Below are 23,728 nucleotides of genomic sequence, written 5' to 3' on the forward strand. Positions count from 1 at the left end.
CAGATGTTGATTTGCCCTCAAACATCCGCCCCCAATCTATGTTCTTCAGTTCCCGCCTAATATTGTTATAATTAGCCTTCCCCCAACCAAGAATGTGTTCAGGTACCTTCCTGTTCGGGACTTTCTTAAAAAAACAGGTGGGGACATTTCCACTGCTGCCCCGTGTAGGATCCAGGACAGGGTTGTGTCTGGCACCGGGGTAGGGGAGGGGAAAGTGTCGGACATATATCAGGAGCTGCTGGAGGCGGAGGAAGCCTCAGTGGAGGAGTCGAAGGGCAAGTGGGAGGAGGAGCTGGGCAAGGAGCTGGATGAGGGCCTGTGGGTTGATGCCCTGGGCAGGGTAAATTCCATCTCATCATGTGCCAGGCTCAGCTTAATTCAGTTTAAGGTGGTGCATTGGGCTCACATGACGATGGCGAGAATGAGCAAGCTCTTTGGGGTGGAGACCAGGTGCGCGAGATGTGCAGGGAGTCCGGCGAACCATGCCCATATGTTTTGGGCATGCCCGGCACTTATAGAATTCTGGCAGGACTTTGCAAGGGTGATGTCTAGGATTTTGGACACTCGGGTGAAGGCGAGTCCAGCGATAGCGATATTTGGGGTGTCAGAGGATCCGGGAGTGCCTGGAGCGAATAAAGTTTTCCTCAGCCTGGAGCGAATAAAGTTCGCCTTGAGAGGGTTCTTGATGGGGTTCTCCCGGCGGTGGCAACCTTTCCTTGACTTTCTAGGGGAGCAGAAAGTGGATATAATGTGAATTTTGTGTTGTATAAAGACAGAACCCACCTTGTTTTGTTCAATAATTCTCATTTATTTTTGTTATGTAAAAACGTTGGTTAGAAAAAGCTTTAATAAAAACATTTATTAAAAAAAATCAATGGCCTGGATTCTCCACCCTGTGTCACCGGTCACGCAGATCACGATCGGGTGGAGAATCGGGCATCCGGCTGAAATCTAGGTTCGCGCCAGGTGCCGAACCGACTGCTTTACTCCAGCCCCCCGCTAGTGGCGGGATTGGGGTTCTCACCTGCGCGCCAGTGGAAGGATGCTAATAGATGCAAATGGGTCGTAATGACCCATTTGCATCCACTTAGCGGTCGCAGCACCAGAGTCTCCGGGTTCTCCTCCTCCCTCCGAGGTAGCACAGTGGTTAGCACTGTTGTTTCACAGCACCAGGGGCCCGGGTCTGATTCCTGTCTTGGGTCACTGTCTGTGTGGAGTCTGCACATTCTTCCCATGTCTGTGTGGGTTTCCTCCGGATGCTCCGGTTTCCTCCCACAAAGTCTCAAAAGACGTGCTTGTTAGGTGAATTGGACATTCTGAATTCTCCCTCAGTGTACCAGAATGTGGCGACTAGGGGATTTTCATAGTAACTTCACTGCAGTGTTAATGTGAGCCTATTTGTGACACTAATAAAGATTATTATTCCAGAAGCTTGTCCTGTACTATGTGGCCTCTGCTCGTTCCCCGAGTCATGCTGTTACCTGAGGGAGTGTCTACCAGTGTGTCCATGTTTGTGCAAAAGCCTTGAAGTCAGCAAAAAACAGATCAGGACCACACTTCTTAAAGTTTGAAAAAATTATGGAAAGCACCAAAAACATGTGTGATTGTAGTCAATCAGATAAAGAACCAGCAATTAACCTGTAAGTAGTTGATCATCCATGAAGAAACGCTGTAGGCAGGAGGTTAAAAGAAGGCATTGCCTGGAGCATGGAGTTACAAAATAGCAAGGCTGGCGTAAAACTAGTGTTGCATAAATATTGATATCATGATCTGCTTGCTCTGTGTCTTTGCGATAGATAATAACTTCACACGTTTATCAAGATGGTGACCAGCATGCGTTAGTTACATCACAAGTGTGCACACATGCTGTGAACTTCATTTTGGAACACTGACATCATTTGTAGCATCCAAAGAACAGGGGTTATTGTGCTTAATTTTGTCTCCACAGACTCCAAGTGCCAGGAATATAGTGGTGCCTCAACGACAGCTGGAATGAATCCCATACATCCAATACTCGTGATGGATTATTCCATTCTGCGTGTAATTCTTCAGTTATCGTTTGACCCTAGCATATATTATGGTTTGACTGCACGGTGTGATCAATGTATGCCCATCACTATAAGTCAGTTTCATGACAAAAGTTTTCTAAGACATGGGGAAATTTGCAAACATTGTTATTGGCACAAACCTGGTTAACAACGGGCCTGTAAGTTGCAATAGATAATATGTCATCTATTTGCTTCGCATTGAAGTTGGATAAGCCAATTGCCTTGACCAATCCCTTTTCCAGTAGTTTTTCCATGGCCTTCCAGGTATCCTTGTAATCAGTATTAGCATAACGCACTGTTCCATCATCATTCTTTGGAATCATAATGTCACCACGTCTGCAGAGACAGAAGACAATATAATTAGGAGGTGGAGTTCAACTTCACACTGGAGTTCAGAGTTTCTTTAATCAAGTACTTATTTTGGTGACTCAGTTTAGCTCACAAGTGCGATTGGACTGGAAGTATCTCACTCATCTTTCCTTCCCCCACACCCCAATCTGTAAATGATCTTCTCCCAGCAGTCAGCAATCCTCAGCTTTCAAACCAAAAGAACAGGTGATCATTTTAATAGGGCTTTGCAACTGAGTGAGAAGCTAAGTTGTGAGAACAGTTTGATCTGCCCGTATTCCCTCCTTTGTGCAGGCACAGTTGGCTGGAAAACATTTTCCGAACTCTTACTGCTAATTTATGCAAAAGCATTATTTTTACATTGAAATTTACACTTAAATCAACATCCAAGCATTGCTTTTTTAAAACAAAAATGTTTATTAAAGTTTTTTAAACACAATTTTTCTCCCTTACAAACAATAATCCCCCCCATAACAAAATAACATAACAAGAAATCACACTGAGCAAGATATATACATGGCAAAATGGTATATTTACATAGCTTTGTACACTGGCTTTCTCCCGCGCTTGCCAGTTTCCCCAACCCTTCATGTTATCTCTTGCTCATCCACCCCCCCAGGCAATCCCCCATTCCCTCCCCCCTCCCCTCCCTCTCCCCTCCCAGAACACCCCCCCCCCCCCCCCCCCGGGTTGCTGCTGCTGCTGACCGACTTTCCTCTAACGCTCCTCGAGATAGTCTAGGAACGGTTGCCACCACCTGTAGAACCCCTGCGCAGACCCTCTCAAGGCAAACTTAATCCTCTCCAACTTTATGAACCCAGCCATGTCGTTTATTCAGGCCTCCACGCTAGGGGGCTTCGCCTCCTTCCACATTAGCAAGATCCGCCGCCGGGCTACTAGGGACGCAAAGGCCAGAATGCCGGCCTCTTTCGCCTCCTGCACTCCCGGCTCGTATATTACTCCAAATATTGCTAGCACCCAGCTTGGCTTGACCCGGACTTTCACCACCTGAGATATTGCTCCCGCCACTCCTCTCCAGAACCCCTCCAGTGCTGGACATGACCAAAACATATGGACATGGTTCGCCGGGCTCCCTGAGCACCTTCCACATCTGTCCTCTACCCCAAAGAACCTACTCAACCTCGCCCCCGTCAAGTGCGCTCTGTGGACCACCTTAAATTGTATCAGGCTGAGCCTGGCACACGAGGAGGAGGAATTAACCCGACCTAGGGCATCAGCCCACAGACCTTCCTCAATCTCCTCCCCCAGCTCCTCTTCCCATTTACCCTTCAGCTCCTCTACCAGCGCTTCCCCCTCTTCTTTCATCTCCTGGTATATTGCCGACACCTTGCCCTCCCCGACCCATACACCCGAGATCATCCTGTCTTGAATTTCTTGTACCGGGAGCAACGGGAATTCCCTCACCTGTCGCCTCACAAATGCCCTCACCTGCATATATCTAAAAGCATTTCCCGGGGGTATCTCAAACTTCTCCTCCAGTGTCCCTAGGCTCGCAAACGTCCCGTCAATGAGCAGGTCCCCCATTCTTCTAATCCCCGCCCGATGCCAGCTCTGGAACCCCCCGTCCATCTTCCCCGGGACAAACCGGTGGTTACCCCTGATCGGGGACCACACCGATGCTCCCATTGCACCCCTGTGCCGTCGCCACTGGCCCCAGATCCTTAGCATTGCCGCCACCACCGGACTCGTGGTGTACCTTGTCGGCAAGAGCGGCAGCGGTGCCGTCACCAACGCCCCCAGGCTCGTTCCTTTACAGGACGCCATCTCCATCCTCTTCCATGCCGCCCCCTCTCCCTCCATCACCCACTTGCGGATCATCGCCACATTTGCTGCCCCGTCGTAGCTCCCTAGGTTTGGCAGCGCCAACCCTCCTCGGTCCCTACTGCGTTCCAGGAACCCTCTCCTTACCCTCGGGGTCTTATTCGCCCACACAAACAGCATTATACTCCTACCTACTCTCTTGAAAAAAGCCTTGATGATCACGATGGGAAGGCACTGGAACACAAACAGAAACCTCGGGAGGACCACCATTTTGACCGACTGCACTCTACCCGCCAGCGAGAGCGGTAACATGTCCCATCTTTTGATGTCCTTCTCCATTTGCTCCACCAACCTCGTCAGATTCAGTTTATGTAGGGCCCCCCAACTCCTGGCTATCTGGATCCCCAGATACCGAAAGCTCCCCTCCGCCCTCCTCAGCGGTAGGTCTCCTATCCCTCTTTCTTGGTCCCCTGCCTGTAATACAAAGAGCTCACTCTTCCCTACATTGAGCTTATAGCCCGAAAACTCCCCAAACTCCCTTAGAGTCTGCATGACCTCCACCAGCCCCTCCACCGGATCCGCCACGTACAACAGGTCATCCGCATATAGTGACACCCGATGCTCTTCTTCCCCTCGGACCATCCCCCTCCATTTATTAGACTCCCTCAATGACATGGCCAAGGGTTCGATCGCCAATGCAAACAACAGGGGGGACAGGGGGCATCCCTGTCTCGTCCCTCGGTACAGCCGAAAGTACTCCGACCACCACCGGTTCGTCACTACACTCGCCACCAGGGCTCTGTAAAGGAGCTTAACCCAACTGATAAACCCTCCCCCGAACCCAAACCTATGCAGCACCTCCCAGAGGTACTCCCACTCTACTCGGTCAAAGGCCTTCTCCGCGTCCATAGCTGCCACTATCTCCGCCTCTCCCGCCTCCGATGGCATCATTATCACGTTTAAGAGCCGCCGCACATTAGTGTTTAATTGCCTGCCCTTTACGAATCCCGTCTGGTCCTCGTGGATCACCCCCGGGACACAGTCCTCGATCCTTGTGGCCAGCACTTTTGCCAACAACTTAGCATCCACATTGAGGAGCGAGATCGGCCTCTACGATCCACATTGCAGTGGGTCCTTGTCCCGCTTTAGGATCAAAGAAATTGTCGCTTCCGACATTGTCGGGGGCAGGGTCCCCTCCTCTCTTGCCTCATTAAAGTTCCTCACTAGTAGCGGGGCCAACAGGTCTACATACTTCCTGTAGAACTCCACCGGGAACCCGTCCGGCCCCGGGGCCTTCCCCGCCTGCATACTCCCCAAACCTTTGCTCAGCTCCTCCAACCCAATTGGTGCCCCCAAACAGCCACCTCTTGCTCCTCCACCCTCGAGAATCTCAGGTGGTCTAGGAATCGTCTCATCCCCTCTTCCCCCGCTGGGGGCTGGGATCTGTACAGCACTTCATAAAAGGCCTTGAATACCTCGTTTATTTTCGTCGCACTCCGAACCGTGGCTCCCCTTCCCTCTTTGACTCCCCCTATTTCCCTTGCTGCCGTCCTCTTACGGAGCTGGTGTGCCAGCATCCGACTAGCCTTTTCCCCATACTCGTAGGTCGCCTCCTGCGCCTTCCTCCACTGTGCCTCTGCCTTCCCTGTGGTCAACAGGTCAAACTCCGTCTGGAGCCGTCGTCTTTCCCCAAGTAATCTCTCCTCCGGGGCCTCTGCGTATCTCCTGTCCACTCTCAGAATCTCCCCCACTAACCTCTCCCTTTCCATGCCCTCTGTCATCTCCCTATGAGCCCCGATGGAGATTAGCTCTCCCCTGATCACCGCCTTCAACGCCTCCCATACCACCCCCACCCGCACCTCCCCATTGTCATTGGCCTCCAAGTACCTTTCTATACACCCCCTCACCCTCCCACACACCACCTCATCTGCCAGCAGTCCCACATCCAGCCCCCACATCGGGCATTGGTCCCTCTCCTCTCCCAGCTCCAGTTCCACCCAGTGCGGGGCGTGATCCGAAACGGCTATGGCCGAATACTCCGTCCCCTCCACCCTCGGGATGAGCGCCCTGCCCAGAACAAAAAAATCTATCCGGGAGTAGGCTTTGTGCACATGGGAGAAGAAAGAAAATTCCCTGGCCTGCGGTCTTGCAAACCTCCATGGGTCCACTCCCCCCATCTGATCCATAAACCCCCTAAGCACCTTGGCCGCCGCGGTCCAGTGCTGGGTCCAGCACTGTATTGAAGTCCCCTCCCATTATCAGGCCTCCTACCTCCAGGTCCGGAATGCGCCCCAACATGCGCTTCATGAATCCTGCATCATCCCAGTTCGGGGCGTACACGTTTACCAACACCACCCACGTCCCTTGCAACCTACCACTCACCATCACATATCTCCCTCCATTATCCACTACGATAGTCTTGGCCTCAAATGACACACGCTTTCCCACCAATATTGCCACCCTACTATTCTTCGCGTCCAGTCCCGAGTGAAATACCTGTCCTACCCATCCCTTTCTTAACTTGACCTGGTCCGCCACCTTCAGGTGTGTCTCTTGGAGCATAACCACGTCTGCCTTCAGTCCCTTTAAGTGCGCGAACACTCGAGCCCTCTTCACCGGCCCATTCAGGCCCCACACGTTCCATGTTATCAGCCGGATTGGAGGGGCTCTCACCGTACCCCCCCCCCCCCCCCCCCCCGACTAGCCATCTCCTTTTCTGGGCCAGTCCCGTGTCTCCCTCACCCTCGAGTCCCCCAGCCGGGGGACCCCCGTCCCGACCACCTCTTCTGTGTCCCATTCCCTTTCGGCCAGTGCAGCAGCAACCCTTTTGCCCCCCCTTCCCCCCCTCCCCCCCCCCCCTCCCCGCTAGATCCCTGTCCAGCTTTTTTGCTCCCCCCATATCACTCCCGTAAGTCAGCTGACACCTGCTTACCCCGGCTTCCCCCGCCATCCCTTTGACCTCCCCGTGTGGGAGTCTCCCAATCAATATACGTCCCTTCGTTCCCCTTCCCGCCTTTCTCCTCGCGCGCGGGAAAAAACCCTGTGCTTTCCAGAGCCTCCCCCGCCCCCTCTGGCGCAGCTCCTGTCGCGGCCTTGTCTCTCTCCCCCAGCCCGTGTAACATGTCCTGCGCGTGATTGACCCCCTATATATACAACCATCACACATCAAACCTCAAATATCCCCCCCACCCTCACAAACCCTCAGTTAGAGTCCAACCTTTCGGTTTGTATGAAGGTCCACGCCTCTTCAGGCGTTTCTAAGTAATAGTGTTGGTCCTTGTATGTGACCCAGTGTCGCGCTGGTTCAGCATTCCGAATTTCACTCCTTTCCGGTGCAACCCCGCTTTGGCCCAGTTGAAACCCGCTCTCCGCTTTGCAACCTCCGTGCTCCAGTCCGGGTATATTCGGATCTCTGCATTGTCCCACTTACTGCTCCACTCCTTCTTGGCCCATCTCAGGACCCTCTCTCTGTCCGTGAACCGGTGAAATCTCACCACCATCGCCCTTGGCGGCTCATTTGCCTTGGGCTTCCTCGCCAGCACCCGGTGTGCCCCGTCCAGCTCCAGCGACCTCAAAGGCGCCTCCGTGCCCATCATCGCCCCGATCATTGTGCCCGCGTATGCCCCGGCATCGGCCCCCTCCGCTCCTTCAGGGAGACCCAGGATCCGCAGATTCTTTCTCCTCGACCTGTTCTCCAGGTCTTCGAGTCTTCCCGCCCACCTCTTGTGTCGCGCCTCGTGCTGCTCCACTCTCACCGCCAGGCCCAAGAGCTCGTCCTCATTCTCACAAACTCTTTTCTGTACCTCCTGGATCTTCACCTCGTGGGCCTTCTGGGTTATCCCTAGTCCTTCAATTACCGCCAGCATAGGCGCCAGCATCGCCTTACACAGCTCCTCGAAGCAGCGCTTGATGAACTCCTGCAGATCCGGCCCGCACTCCGCTTTGTCCCCGGCCGCCGCCATTTTGATTTTTTCCCCTCGCTTTTCCCGCTGCTCCAATGCCGCTTTTTTGGCCGTTGCACTTCTGGTCTGGTCCATAAAAGTTAGAGAGGGACCTCTCTCTACCTTTCCCCACAGGTTGTCTTCGAAAAAATTCTGTTGGGGCTCCTCCAATGAGCCCGAAAGTCCGTAATAGCGGGAGCTGCCGAATCGTGCGGCTTAGCTCCGCATCGCCGCAACCGGAAGTCAACATCCAAGCATTGCTGTCGTTTGACTGATAGCACAGCACTGGAGTAACAAATGCAAAGATAGGGTTGGCATCATGTCTCCCCTCCCTAGCTGTCCTCAGTTCTATGGCCTCTACTTCAGGCTTGTCCAACTGGCAGTCCACAAAGCCCCTCAGTATGGCCCCTGGAGCCACTGATCAAAATGCCCATCAGACCGGTCAGTGAAATCGCCTGATTTCTGCAAGGGGCTAATCCTCCAATGACAGCCTGTTTCTCTCCCAGGTTTGCTGCTGACAGGCTCTCTCTCTCCAGCTCGTACTGCTTTCTCTGCTTCCCCACACACCCGCGTTTGGGCACCAATAGACCTCAGGTCTCACTCCAGCTCTCTCTCCTCCATAGGTTTAGTGAGTCAGGGTAAGTGGGTGGAGGGTTTACACAGAGGCAGTGTCCCTGAACCATACAATAGGTGGATTTTCAACTAAGATTCTGTTACAGCATGCTCCAATTTGTCTCAGGAAAACTGAAGCATTAAATACCCAACAATAGGGATTATCCACATCAATTACTGTAAACATCCAATCCAGATACCTGACTAACCTAATGTTTACTGTTGTTGCCCATCCAAATACAGGACTATGAGGCATGTGTGTGGGGTGAATGTGTGTGTATGAGGAGTGAGTGTGTGTGTGAGAGAGAGGGGTGAGTGTGTGTGAGTGGTGAGTATGTGGGTGAGGAATGAGTGTATGTCTGCATGAGAGGTGTATGTATGTGTGTGTGTGGTGTGAGAGAGGGGTGAATGTGTGTGTGGTGAGTGTGTGTGTGAGAGGTGAGTGTGTGTGAGAGGTGTGAGTGTAAGGGGTGAGTGTTATACGTGTGAGAGGAACGAATGTGGGAGGGGTGAGTGTGAGGGATGAATGTGTGTGTGTGAGAGAGGGATAAGAACATAAGAACATCTGGCCCCTCGAGCCTGCTCCACCATTCAATGAGATCATGGCTGATCTTTTGTGGACTCAGCTCCACTTTCCGGCCCGAACACCATAACCCTTAATCCCTTTATTCTGCAAAAAAACGATCTATCTTTATCTTAAAAACATTTAATGAAGGAGCCTCAACTGCTTCACTGGGCAAAGAATTCCATAGATTCACAACCCTTTGGGTGAAGAAGTTCCTCCTAAACTCAGTCCTAAATCTACTTCCCCTTATTTTGAGGCTATGCCCCCTTGTTCTGCTTTCACCCGCTAGTGGAAACAACCTGCCCGCATCTATCCTATCTATTCCCTTCATAATTTTATATGTTTCTATAAGATCCCCCCTCATCCTTCTAAATTCCAACGAGTACAGTCCCAGTCTACTCAACCTCTCCGTGTAATCCAACCCCTTCAGCTCTGGGATTAACCTAGTGAATCTCCACTGCACACCCTCCAGCGCCAGTACGTCCTTTCTCAGGTAAGGAGACCAAAACTGAACACAATACTCCAGGTGTAGCCTCACTAACACCTTCTACAATTGCAGCATAACCTCCCGAGTCTTAAACTCCATCCCTCTAGCAATGAAGGACACAACTCCATTTGCCTTCTTAATCACCTGTTGCACCTGTAAACCAACGTTTTGTGACTCATGCACTAGCACACCCAGGTCTCTCTGCACAGCAGCATGTTTTAATATTTTATCATTTAAATAATAATCCCTTTTGCTGTTATTCCTACCAAAATGGATAACCTCACATTTGTCAACATTGTATTCCATCTGCCAGACACTAGCCCATTCACTTAGCCTATCCAAATCCCTCTGCAGACTTCCCGTATCCTCTGCACTTTTTGCTTTACCACTTATCTTAGTGTCGTCTGCAAACTTGGACACATTGCCCTTGGTCCCCAACTCCAAATCATCTATGTAAATTGTGAACAATTGTGGGCCTAACACTGATCCCTGAGGGACACCACTGGCTACTGACTGCCAACCATAGAAACGACCATTAATCCCCACTCTTTGCTTTCTATTAATTAACCAATCCTCTATCCATGCTACTACTTTCCCCTTAATGCCATACATCTTTAGTTTATGCAGCAACCTTTTGTGTGGCACCTTGTCAAAGGCTTTCTGGAAATCCAGATATACCATGTCCATTGGCTCCCCATTATCTACCGCACTGGTAATGTCCTCAAAAAATTCCACTAAATTAGTTAGGCACGACCTGCCCTTTATGAACCAATGCTGCGTCTGCCCAATGGGACAATTTCCATCCAGATGCCTCACTATTTCTTCCTTGATGATAGATTCCAGCATCTTCCCTACTACCGAAGTTAAGCTCACTGGCCTATAATTACCCGCTTTCTGCCTACCTCCTTTTTTAAACAATGGTCTCACGTTTGCTAATTTCCAACCTGCCGGGACCACCCCAGAGTCTAGTCAATTTTGGTAAATTATCACTCGTGCATTTGCAATTTCCCTAGCCATCTCTTTTAGCATTCTGGGATGCATTCCATCATGGCCAGAGACTTGTCTACCTTTAGCCCCATTAGCTTGCCCATCACTACCTCCTTAGTGATAACAATCCTCTCAAGGTCCTCACCTGTCATAGCCTCATTTCTATCAGTCCCTGTTATTTGTGTCTTCCACTGTGAAGACCGATCCAAAAAACCTGTTCAGTTCATCAGCCAGTTCCTCATCTCCCATTATCAAATCTCCCTTCTCATCCTCTAAAGGACCAATATTTACCTTAGCCACTCTTTTTTGTTTTATATATTTGTAGAAACTTTTACTATCTGTTTTTATATTCTGAGCAAGTTTACTCTAATAATCTATTTTACTCTTCTTTATGGCTTTTTTAGTAGCTTTCTGTTGCCCCCTAAAGATTTCCCAGTCCTCTAGTGTCCCACTAATCTTTGTCACTTTGTATGCTTTTTCCTTCAATTTGATACTCTCCCTTATTTCCTTAGATATCCACGGTCGATTTTCCCTCTTTCTACCGTCCTTCCTTTTTGTTGGTATAAACCTTTGCTGAGCACTGTGAAAAATCGCTTGGAAGGTTCTCCACTGTTCCTCAACTATTTCACCATAAAGTCTTTGCTCCCAGTCTACCTTAGCTAGTTCTTCTCTCATCCCATTGTAATCTCCTTTGTTTAAGCACAAAACACTAGTGTTTGATTTTACCTTCTCATCCTCCATCTGTATTTTAAATTCCACCATATTGTGATCGCTCCTTCTGAGAGGATCCCTAACTATGAGATCATTAATCAATCCTGTCTCATTACACAGGACCAGATCTAGGACCGCTTGTTCCCTCGTAGGTTCCATTACATACTGTTCTAGGAAACTACCGTGGATACATTCTATAAACTCCTCCTCAAGGCTGCCTTGACCGACCTGGTTAAACCAATTTACATGTAGATTAAAATCCTTCATGATAACTGCTGTACCATTTCTACATGCATCAGTTATTTCTTTGTTTATTGCCTGCCCCATCATAATGTTACTATTTGGTGGCCTTTAGATTACTCCTATCAGTGACTTTTTCGCCTTACTATTCCTGATTTCCACCCAAAAAGATTCAACCTTATCCTCCATAGCACCAATGTCATCCCTTACTATTGCCCGCATGTCATCCTTAAATAACAGAGCTACACCACCTCCCTTACCATCCACTCTGTCCTTCCGAATAGTTTGATACCCTCGGATATTTAACTCCCAGTCGTGACCATCCTTTAACCATGTTTCAGTAATGGCCACTAAATCATAGTCATTCACGATGATTTGTGCCATCAACTCATTTACCTTATTCTGAATACTAGGTGCATTCAGGTAAAGTACACTTATGCTGGCTTTTATACCTCTGTTTTGAATCTTATCACCTCGATCAGTAACCTCTCCTAAGTTATATTTCCTCTTAACTTTTCTCCTAATTTTCCTTGTCGTTGAACCCATTTCTTCATGTCACCTGCCGCTTCGCTTACCATTTATGTTTTACTTCCCGTTTTATTCCTTTGAGCATTACTGGGCCTATTCGCTGAGCTCCCCTCAGTCACTGTACCTTGTCCTGTCGCCACTTATGATTTTTGACTCTGGCTTCTGTGCCTTACACTTTCCCCCTTACTGCCTTTTGTTTCTGTCCCTGTTTTACTACCTTCCGACTTCCTGCATCGGTTCCCATCCACCTGCCACATTAGTTTAAACCCTCCCCAACAGCTCTAGCAGACACCCCCCCTAGGACATTGGTTCCAGTCCTGCCCAGGTGCAGACCGTTTGTACTGATCCCACCTCCCCCAGAACCGGTTCCAATGCCCCAGGAATTTGAATCCCTCCCTCTTGCACCATCTCTCGAGCCACACATTCATCCTATCTATCCTGACATTCCTACTCTGACTAGCTCGTGGCACTGGTAGCAATCCTCAGATTACTACCTTTGAGGTCCTACATTTTAGTTTAACTCCTAACTCCCTGAATTCAGCTTGTAGGACCTCGTCCTGTTTTTTACCTACATCGTTGGTGCCTATGTGCACCACGACAGCTGGCTGTTCACCTTCCCCCCAGAATGTCCTGCAGATGCTCCGAGACATCCTTGACCCTTGCACCAGGGAGGCAACATACCATCCTGGAGTCTCGATTTCGTCCGCAGAACCGCCTGTCTATTCCCCTTATGATTGAGTCCCCTATCACTATAGCCCTGCCATTCTTCTTCCTGCCCTGCTGCACAGCAGAGCCAGCCACGGTGCCATGAACCTGGCTGCTGCTGCCTTCCCCTGGTGAGACATCTCCCTCAACAGTATCCAAAGCGGTGTATCTGTTTTGCAGGGAGATGACCGCGGGGACACCTCCACTGCCTTCCTACTCTTGCTCTGTCTTTTGGTCATCCATTTTCTATCTCCCTCAGTACCTTTCACCTGCGGTGTGACCAACTCGCTAAACGTGCTATCCATGACGTCCTCAGCATCGCGGATGCTCCAAAGTGAGTCCATCCGCAGCTCCAGAGCCGTGAAGCGGTCTAACAGGAGCTGCAACTGGACACATTTCTTGCACATGAAGGATCCAGGGACAGTGGACGTGTCCCTGAGTTCCCACATCGCGCACGAGGAGCATGACATGGGTCTGGGATCTCCTGCCATGTCTTAAACCTTAGATAAACTTATACAACTACAATTCCAAAAAGCTAAAGAAAAAATAAATAAATAAATTCGACAATGAAAAGAAAAACTACTTACCAGTCACTTACCAGGGTTCAAAAGCACCTCCTCCCCACCCAGCTTCAAATTCCCATCTAGCTTCAAATTCCCAAACTCACTCTTTGCTGTCTCACTCTGGCTGTGTCTTCTCTGGCTCACTGGGAGAACTCACTGGGAGTGAGTTACAAGTTGCTCTTTTAAATTGGCCAGTGTTGACTCCCCCCCCCCACCTGCTTTTAGATCAAAGTAGATTTAGATGACTGACACTTAACTGCCAACCAGTTATGTGAATGGGTGGGGCAGCCCTTGTTAACCTTCACTGCACAATTCTAGATTAATTTAAACTCCTGAAATTTTAAAAAGGAACAGTCTTACCAATTGGATTCAATTCCCACCTAGCTTCAAATTCCCAAACTCACTCTTTGCTGTCTCACTCTGGCTGTCTTCTCTGGCTCACTGGATGTGTATGTGAGTGGGGTGAATGTGTATGTGTTGTATGGGCGAGGCATTTTCAGAACCCCACAATGTATCATGGAGTTCAACCAACCTCTCCCTTTAATGGATTTGTTGCTTTTCCGAGCACGTGGCTTTTTCCCTAGGTGTGGGATTACAATTATGGACTTGTGGGTTTTTAAACACAAAACACTGTTTATTCCATGAACTCAACTTAACATCTTAAATAAACATTGGATCTTTTAACACCTCTTACTTCAAAGATAACTCAGAAAATATTGCAACAATAAATAATTTCTTAAAATGTTCCTTCAAACTTCCAAGAGACTTAACACCTTTAAACAGTATCACATCAGGTTAAAGTATATATATATTTTCTGTAGAATGGCAGAGATATATTAGCTTGGTTGATTTCAGCTCCAGCACCTTGCTTTCTTCTTGCAGCTCTCTGGACACACACAGACATACACACACTGCTTTTTAAACCTGGCTTTCTCCCTTCAAGTACTCACAGCAAACCAAAACTTCTCAAGCTGCTGTCTCAAACTGGCTTTCTACTTTTAAACTGCTCACAGCAAAACAGCCAGGCACTTTTAAACTGCTCTCAGCAAAACCAGCCAGGCACTTTTTAAATTGCAAAACCCAACTGCAAAAATGGCTGAACTGAACTCAGCCCCACCCACTCTCTGACGTCACTGTTTTCTTAAAGGTACATTGCTTAAACATCCAGTTCTTAAAGGCACTCTCGCATGACAGTGTGTGTGTGTGAGCGGGGTGTATGTGAGAGGTTTATATTTTGGATTGCTATTGCCCAAGCAAATATGAGCAAAATTAAATGTATTTTGATCGAGATTGTATTTTTTATTAGGCTTTCATCTTCTACATAAGAAAAGATAAGAAAATCGTAGATTGAAATATTATAATTTAGCATTACAACACATGGAGACAATTCTCCTCAAAAAGTGTCATTTTTGGCAGGCTTCGTGGGATAATTCCTGCCAGCTGTTTGGGCGCAATGTAGACCGGTATTCACCTACATACATATTTTTGGAGCTTGGGGAGTTTTTCACTGGAAAATCCTACACTTGGGGAGCGATCTACCAATGGGGACAGAGTCCCGTAGTGTGAGATTCGCCGGGTGTTTCCCAGCACTTGGAGCGCCAAGAAACACCCCGCTATCTAACACCCAACCAGGTAGATTGGGGGCCTCAGCAGGGAACTCCCCGGCGAGACCACACTTAGCCCTGCCACCAAGAGCTGCCAGAACTCCTCAGTGCAGCGAGAGATCGGGATACTATTTTTACAAAGCGTTCCAATCTCTCAAGCCCCCGATGCAACTACCAAGCCCCAACTCACTATAAAGGTGTCCCAGGGCCACCCCGCACAGCACCCCTCCCAGCCCAATCACTGTCACGCAAAAAATGCCAGCATGGCACCTTGGCAGTGCGTGCCTGTCAGTGCCACCTGGGCAGGGTGGCACCAGCAGTACCACCCTCCATGCACCTGGGGGCCTCCAGCCCTCTGGTCTCCGTTTGTGGAGCCTAGCACTGAAATGTGCTTGCCTGAGGTCTCCAAAGTGAGGGGGTTAAATTCCACACCTCAGTTAGATCTCGGGAACGCTGTGAGATTCGCTGCCTTACTCCAATATGCAGATTTGCCAGAAAGAGAGCCCGCCCACAATGGGCAGCATTCACATCACGAGGTCTTGTGAGATCACGTTAGATATTATGATGCATAGCGAGTCGGGTAAATCCTGGAAGTGGGATCTCCCAGCATCTACCGTTCACGTTGCGCTGTGCCATGCTGCTTTTCGGACACAATCTACCAGTAAGGAGTGGGGATAAATGGGTGTTTTTCTGGTTGGCAATCAGTGGCTCGCAGTGCGCCTCAGATATCAGTGTTGGGACTGCAATTTTTACAATTTATGTAGATGATCTGGAGTAATGTGTCAAAGTTCGCAGATGACACTAAGATTAGTGGTAGAGCAAAGTGTGCAGACGGCACTGAAAGTCTGCAGGGGTATATAGATAATTTAAGGGTTTGGCAGGTGGAGTACAATGTTGATAATGTGAGGTCATCCATTTTGGTAGGAATAACAGCAAAATGGACTATTATTTAAATGGTAAGAAATTGCAGCATGCTGCTGTGCAGAGGGACCTGGGTGTCCTTGTGCATGAATCACAGGTACAGCAGGTAATTAAGAAGGCAAATGGAATTTTGTCCGTCATTGCTAGAAGGATGGAATTTAAAAACAGGGAGGTTATGTTGCAGCTGCATAAGTTGCTGGTGAGGCCACACCTGGAGTACTGTGTACAGTTTCGCTCGCCATAGTTAATAAAGGATGTACGGGTACTGGAGAGGGCACAGAGGAGATTCACTGGGCTGATTCTGGAGTTGAGAGGTTTGGCTTATGAGAAGAGACTGAGTAGACTGGGACTATATTCATTGGAATTTAGAAGAATGGGGGGGGGGGGATCTTATTGCAACATAAAATTATGAAGGGAATAGATAAGATAGAAGCAGGGAGGTTGTTTCCACTGGCGGGTGGAACTAGAGCTGGGGGCATGGCCACAAAATAAAGGGAGCAGATTTGGGACTGAGTTGAGGAGGAACTGCTTCATCCAAAGGGTTGTGAATCTGTGGAATTTGCTGCCCAGGGAAGCAGTTGAGGCTACCTCATTGAATGTTTTTAAGGCAAAGATAGATAGATTTTTGAACTGGAAAGGAATTAAGGGTTATGGTGAGCGGGCGGGTAAGTGGAGCAGAGTCCATAAAAAGATCAGCCATGATCTTATTGAATGGCGGAGCAGGCCCCGAGGGGCCAGTTGGCCTACTCCTGATCCAAGTTCTTATGCAGATGCCAGGAGAAACCTTCCGTGGGCTTCCCAGCAGCCAGTACACCTCGTGAGATCTGGCGAGATCTTGCGAAGCGTCATGATCCGGATCCCGCCCACAATGGCCGTGACCAAGCCTCATGCGCCTAAGTCAGTTTTGAACCCACTTAGGCTACTCATCCGGATCTACTGGGCTCCTGGCATCCAACGGCCTCTCCAGCTGGGCCTCGTTCAGCACTGGCCCACACAAACATGACCACAGGGGAAACGGCACCCGAAGGGTCGCTCAGGCCATCGGAGGCCACTGGGTGGTCAGGGACAGGGTAGGGTGGCTCCTTGGTTCTCCTCCTGGAGTGTGGGCACCTGGGCACTGCCAAGGTGCCCGGGTGCTACTGAAAAGCTGCCAGGAGCACTGTCAGGGTGCCAGTGTCAGGGTGGCACTTCCAAGGGTCAGGGCCTGGGAGAGCCATGCCCATGAGAGCCATGCCCATGAAAGGAGTGTGGTAGGAAGGGGGGGGGGTGCAGGTCAGGCATGAGGGTGATGCACGATCAATTGCACAGAGACGAGAGTCGAATACAACTGAGGCTTTATTACTCTAAGACGTGTGGCCTCCTACAGCAGCTGGTGAAATGGCTGCTGTATAGGGAGCACACATATTTATACTCCGCCTACTGGGCGGAGCCAGCAGGCAGGGACTACCCCGTACCTGTAGTACAGGGCCTTACCACACATCTCCTAATATATACAACAGTGGTAATTACCATATTCACCCCTGTTAAAATTGAGTCCGGCGGGGGTGGTGGAGAACTATATACAGAGCAAGTTTAATATACAGAAGTGAAAAATATTATTTGTTTCTGAAGTCCAGTACAAGGTGGTTTGATAGTCCCGAACCAAGTATAGATTTAGCCGGTCCGGGACCGTGAAGTGGCGTTGGGAGCGACACAGTGGTGGCGGCGATTCCGGTGTTGGTCTGTTCCTCGGTGACTCCGGGAGCGTGCCAAAATCCTCTTCATCCTCGGGCGTGGGCAGGGGGAGGATAGATGGTCCTGGGGGGGGTTGCTGCTGGGTGCACCGGGGGAGGGGGGGTGGAGCCGGGCCGGAGGGGTGTGTGTGTGTGGAACCTGCTGGTGCCAGGTCCCTGAGGGAGACAGTATCCTGGCGGCCGTCGGGGTACGCCACGTAGGCATACTGGGGGTTAGCGTGGAATAACTGCACCCTTTCAACCAACGGGTCTGCCTTGTGGAGTCGGACGTGCCTACGGAGGAGTACGGGTCCTGGAGCTGCGAGCCAAGTCGTGAGCGACACCCCGGATGTGTACTTCCTGGGGAAGGCAAAGAGACGTTCATGGGGTGTGTCGTTAGTGGCGGTGCATAGTAACGACTGAATGGAGTGCGGTGCATCGGGGAGAACCTCCTGCCAGCGGGAGGCTGGGAGATTTCTGGACCGTAGGGCCAGTTGGACGGCCTTCCAGACCGTCCATTTCTCCCTCTCCACCTGCCCATCTCCCCGGGGGTTATAGCTGGTCGTCCTGCTGGAGGCGATACCCCTGCTAAGCAGGAACTGACGCAGCTCGTCACTCATGAATGAGGATCCCCTGTCACTGTGGATGTAGGCGGGGAAGCCGAACAGAGCGAAGATTGTGTTGAGGCCTTTGATGAAGGTGGCAGACGTCATATCGGGACATTGGATGGCAAAGGGGAATCTGGAGTATTCATCGACCACGCTGAGGAAATACGTGTTACGGTCGGTGGAGGAGAGGGGCCCTTTGAAATCCACGCTGAGGCGTTCAAAGGGGCGGGAGGCCTTCACCAGGCACACGCGGTCCAGCTGGTAGAAGTGTGGTTTGCAATCCGCAGACCTGGCAGTCCCTTGTGATTGCCCTGACTTCCTCGACGGAGTAGGGCAGATTGCGGGCCTTTATGAAATAGTATAACCGTGTGACTCCCTGGTGACAAAGGTTATTGTGCAGGGTCCGGAGTCGGGCCACCTGTGCGCTGGCACATGTGCCTCGCGATAGGGCATCTGAGGGCTCGTTGAGCTTGCCGGGGCGATACAAAATCTCGTAGTTGTAGGTGGAGAGCTCGATCCTCCTCCTCAAGATTTTATCATTTTTGATCTTACCCCGCTGTGTGTTATTGAACACGAAGGCTACCGACCGTTGGTCAGTGAGAGTGAATCTCCTGCCCGCTAAGCGGTTCGTGCTGAATACGCACTTCTCCTTGTTATAGGTGAGGTTTCGGAGAGTGGCGGTGTGGAGAAATTTGGCAAGGTTGGGATCGTGGTCCTGCTGATCGTGGCCGCAGATGGTGACATTGTCTAGGTACGGGGAGGTGGCCCGCAACCCGTACCGGTCGAACATTCGGTCCATCTCCCTTTGGAAGACCGAGACCCCGTTGGTGATGCCGAAGGGAACCCTGAGAAAATGGTAGAGGCGGCCATCTGCCTTGAAGGCAGTGTATTGGCAGTCCGTCTTACGGATGGGGAGCTCGTGGTAGGTGGATTTGAGGTCTACATTTGAGAAGACCCAGTACTGTGCAATCTGATTGACCATATCAGATATGCGTGGGAGGGGGTACACGTGTACCTATTGATAGTCTGGCTGTAATCCACGACCATTCTGTGTTTCTCCCCAGTTTTCACCACTATCACTTGGGCTCTCCAGGGGCTCTTGCTGGCCTCGATGATGCCTTCCCGAAGCAGCCGCTGGACCTCGGACCTGATGAAGGTCCTGTCCTGGGTGCTGTACCGTCTGCTCCTGGTGGCGACGGGTTTGCAATCCGGGGTTAGGTTTGCGAATAGGGAAGATGAGGAGTCGACCTTTAGGGTCACAAGGCCGGTTACTGTAAGGGGTGGTAGGGGCCCGCTGAATTTCAAGGTTAGGCTCTGGAGGTTACACTGGAAGTCCAGGCCGAGTAGCAAGGCAGCGCAGAGGTTGGGGAGGACGTAGAGGCGGAAGCCGCTGAATCCTACGCCCTGGACCGTGAGTGTGACTATACAGTACCCCCGGATCGCTACAGAGTGGGATCCGGAGGCCAGGGAGATTCTTTGATTGGCGGGGTGTACCGCAAGGGAGCAGCACCTTACCGTATCTGGATGGATGAAGCTTCCGGTGCTCCCGGAGTCCAGCAGGCAAGAGGTCTCGTGCCCATCGATCTTCACGCTTGTCGAGGCGGTGGCTAGATTGTGTGGGTGAGATTGGTCGATGGTGACCGAGGCGAGTCGTGGCTGGTCGTCGCTGGTGTTGAACGATGGGGTGCCCGGGGGGCACGGGTCCTGGAACAATGGTGGTGCCCATGTGCCTTGGGGAAGACAAGATGCGATGGACAAGATGGGCCGCACGTGGCGGGAGTTGAAAAAGATGGCGGCGCCCATGGGCCGCACATGGTCCGAGAAGGGGAAGATGGCGGCGCCCACTGGCTGCGCGTGGTCTGAGGGGAGGTGAAGATGGCGGCGCCCATTGTTCGTACGCGAGTGGGGTCGGGGCAATAGCTGTGACTGAGCGGGCCTGGCACACCGCAGCGAAGTGCCCCTTCTTGCCGCAGGCCTTGCAAAGGGCGGTGTGGGCCGGGCAGCGTTGACGGGGGTATTTCTGTTGCCCGCAGAAGTAACATTGGGGGCCCCAGGGGTTGGCTGGCTGGCGCGTGGCACAGGCGTATTGACTGGGTGAGGTCCCAGGTGGGTAGGAGGGGTGGGCTGCGCGGCTGGGGGTGTAGGCCTGAATATTGCGCGAGGCGACCGTCATCGATAGCGTCAATTTTTTTGTTGCTGCGAGATCGAGCGTGGCCCCTTCTAAAAGTCGCTGGCGTATGAGGTCTGACCCTATCCCCGTAACGAAGGCGTCCCGCATGAGGAGGTTCGAATGTTCCATGACGGCCTGACAGTCACAGTCTCTGACCGGAGGAATTAAAGCACGCCAGAAATCTTCTTCGGACTCAGCAGGGAGTTGACTGCGAGTAGAGAGTACGTGTCTGGTGAAGATCGTGTTCATCTCCTGCTGGGCGTAATTCTCTTTCAGTAGCGCCATGGCTTCGGCGTAGTTCGGCATAAGAGGAAAGACGTTGGAGCTTCGCCGCGAGTAGAGTATCTGGATCTTCTGAGCTTCCGGGATTGGGTCTGGTGCAGACCTGATGTCAGCTTCGAAACAAGCTAGCCAGTGTTGAAAATCCTTTTTGGCGTTGCTTGCTTGCGGATCCAGCTGCAGGCAATCCGGCTTGATGCGGAGGTCCATCTTCTGAAAATCTTAGAGTAATAAATTGATGCACGATCAATTGCACAGACACGAGAGTTGAATACAACTGAGGCTTTATTAAGATGTGTGGCCTCCTACAGTAGCTGGTGAAATGGCTGCTGTATAGGGAGCACACATATTTATACTCCGCCTACTGGGCGGAGCCAGCAGGCAGGGACTACCCCCGTACCTGTAGTACAGGGCCTTACCACACATCTCCTAATATATACAACAGTGGTGATTACCACAGAGGGGTCCTCTGGAAGATTGGGAGCAGAGGGTGGGGGTCCAGGAAGGGGGTCCGGAAAGGGGGCATGGGAAGGTCTCAGCAACCCCATAGCGGGGTGTCATCACTTGAGGGGTTGTGGGGTAATACCCGTATGTGTGTGTGTGGTGACATTGCCCATGGGTGGGCCCCACAAGACCTTTTCGAGATCAGGGCACCATTTCAAAATGGTGACCCGATCTCTGAGGAGCCAGTCTGGCCAGCGAGTTCAGCTCCCTAGTGAGGAAATTAATTCAAAATGTGGTCTTGACTGGGGAGAAACTTCCAAGGGCCCCACAAATTGACTAATTGTGGTTAGATAGCAGTGGGGAACGCGCCGACAGAAACAGCGAGAAACTCCCAGTAAAACCCACCACAAATGACATTTAGAACCTTTACGTTAGATCATGCCTGTGGAATTCTTTGCAGTGGACACTGAAGAGGCCAACAAGACCAGATTCTCAGAGATGGGGCCACCATTTTTAGAGGGTGCCCCAGATCTCAAAGTGAGGTTAAGGGTCCTCCACACCCCCTATCTATGGACATCGTGACCCCACGCAGACACGGGAAACACCCCTAAACCTCAACACCAAAGGGGCAACGTTCCCCCATCACTAAAAGTCCATGAGACGCCCCCCGTTTACCCCTCCCCACCACAACACCTAGACATGAGGATGACCTGTCCCCACACTTATCCATTCTTGTGGACATAGGGGCATTCGGCCCCCTCCCCAAGTGAGTATACTCCGTTATGGGGTTGCTGAGGACCCTCACACCTTTAAGGCCCCCGGCTTTCAGGCCCCTTAAACCCCTCCATCCTGCATAACCCTCCTTCACCCCCGCACCCTTCAACCCTGCCTTTCATGGGCATGGCTCCAGGCCCCACCCCTTGGCACTGCCAAACTGTACCCCTTCAGTGCCAGGATGGAACTGCCTGGGTTCCCGGGGCACTTTCCTGCCCTGTCCCCAAGCACCCTGGGGCTCCAATGGCCATGGCCTCCGAGCCTCCAACATGGCTATCATGGGCAGGATTCTCTGACTCCCCGCCGGGTCGGAGAATCGCCGGGGGGCGGCGTGAATCCCACCCCCGCCGGCTGCCGAATTCTCCGGCGTCGGGGATTTGGCGGGGGCGGGAATCGCGTGGCAGCGACCCCCCTGGCGATTCTCCAGCCCCCGATGGGCTTAGTGACCGCCCGTTTACGGCCAGTCCCGCCAGCGTATGTTACACCAGGTCTTTGCCGGCGCAACCTGGCTGCGCGAGCGGCCTCGGGGGGGGGGGCACGGGGGGATCTGACCCCGGGGAGGGTGCCCCCACGGTGGCCAGGCCCGCGATCAGGACCCACCGATCCGCGGGCGGGCCTGTGCCGTGGGGGAACTCTATTGTTCCGCGTTGGCCGCTGTGGTCCTCCGCGATGGCTGACATGGAGATGAACCCCCCTGCGCGTGCGCTGGGATGACGCAAGCACACGCTGGCGCTCCCGCGCATGCGCCAACTTGCGCCGGCCAGCGGAGGCCCTTGGGCGCCAGTTGGCGTGGCGCCAAGCCCCTTCCCTGCCGTCCGGCATGGCGCACATTACTTCGGGGCGGGCCTAGCCCCAGAAGGTGCGGAGGGTTCCGCACCTTTGGGCCGGCCCGACGCCGGAGTGGTTCACGCCACTCCTCGGCGCCGGGTCCCCCCGCCCCGCCGGATAGGGGAGAATCCCTCCCCATGTCTGGTCTACCTTTTTGGAGACCAGTGGCTTGGTTCTCCCCCAAAATTTCTAAGTTCATCTGTGGCGGGTTTTTCAGGGAGTTTCTCGCCGGCTCTGGGCGGGATCACTTTTGATCAAATCTGCATATTAAAGCGAGGCAGTGAGCCTCACTCTAATGTGCAGATTCCCAACGTATCTGAGGCTTTGAAATTCAATCCCTTTGCCTTGGGGACCTCATGGGGGCACAGTTTGATACTGATCCCCACAAACAGGGACCAGATGGAACGGCACTCATGTGAGTCTCCAAGGGGATTGGAGGCTCCCAGCTGCATGCCCTTTGGGCATGGTGGTGCCCAGGCACTGCTGGTGCTTCCTTGGTACCTGGCAGTGCCACCTGGGTTACAACCTGGCACTGCCAAGATGGCATTTTGTGCACGATCGGGCTGTTGCCCGTGGGGGGTGCATGGGGGAAGCCTAGGGACTCTCCCATGCTGCATTTCGGTTGGGAGATAGGTCAGGAATTCTTTTCAGGGCCTTGGAGATTGGGACGGCATTTAAAAATGGCGTTCCGAGTTTTCGCTACAACGGGGAATTCTGGCAAACTGAGCTCCCCATTGTAAAAACTTGGCTATGTGCGGCCTCAGCCACGCGTTCCCCGTTTAGGCCCCTTCAAAGTGAGTCGCATTGAATTGCCATGTGTTTCTCGGCACTGTGAGTGCCGGGAAACACGTGGCTAAACGCGCTCGCTCGG

General features: G+C 51.7%; 1 protein-coding gene across 1 annotated transcript in view; it reads right to left on the reverse strand.

Annotated features, from left to right (window-relative positions):
- Nucleotides 1-23,728, reverse strand: part of akr1a1a (aldo-keto reductase family 1, member A1a (aldehyde reductase)) — an 89,070-nt gene that overhangs the window by 44,784 nt on the left and 20,558 nt on the right. The window contains exon 5 of the mRNA XM_072497124.1: nucleotides 2,189-2,384. Within this exon, the coding sequence (XP_072353225.1) occupies nucleotides 2,189-2,384 (196 nt within the window). The remainder of the gene's footprint in view (nucleotides 1-2,188; nucleotides 2,385-23,728) is intronic.

Source organism: Scyliorhinus torazame, chromosome 3 (assembly GCF_047496885.1).
Source record: "Scyliorhinus torazame isolate Kashiwa2021f chromosome 3, sScyTor2.1, whole genome shotgun sequence".
Lineage (NCBI taxonomy): Eukaryota > Metazoa > Chordata > Chondrichthyes > Carcharhiniformes > Scyliorhinidae > Scyliorhinus > Scyliorhinus torazame.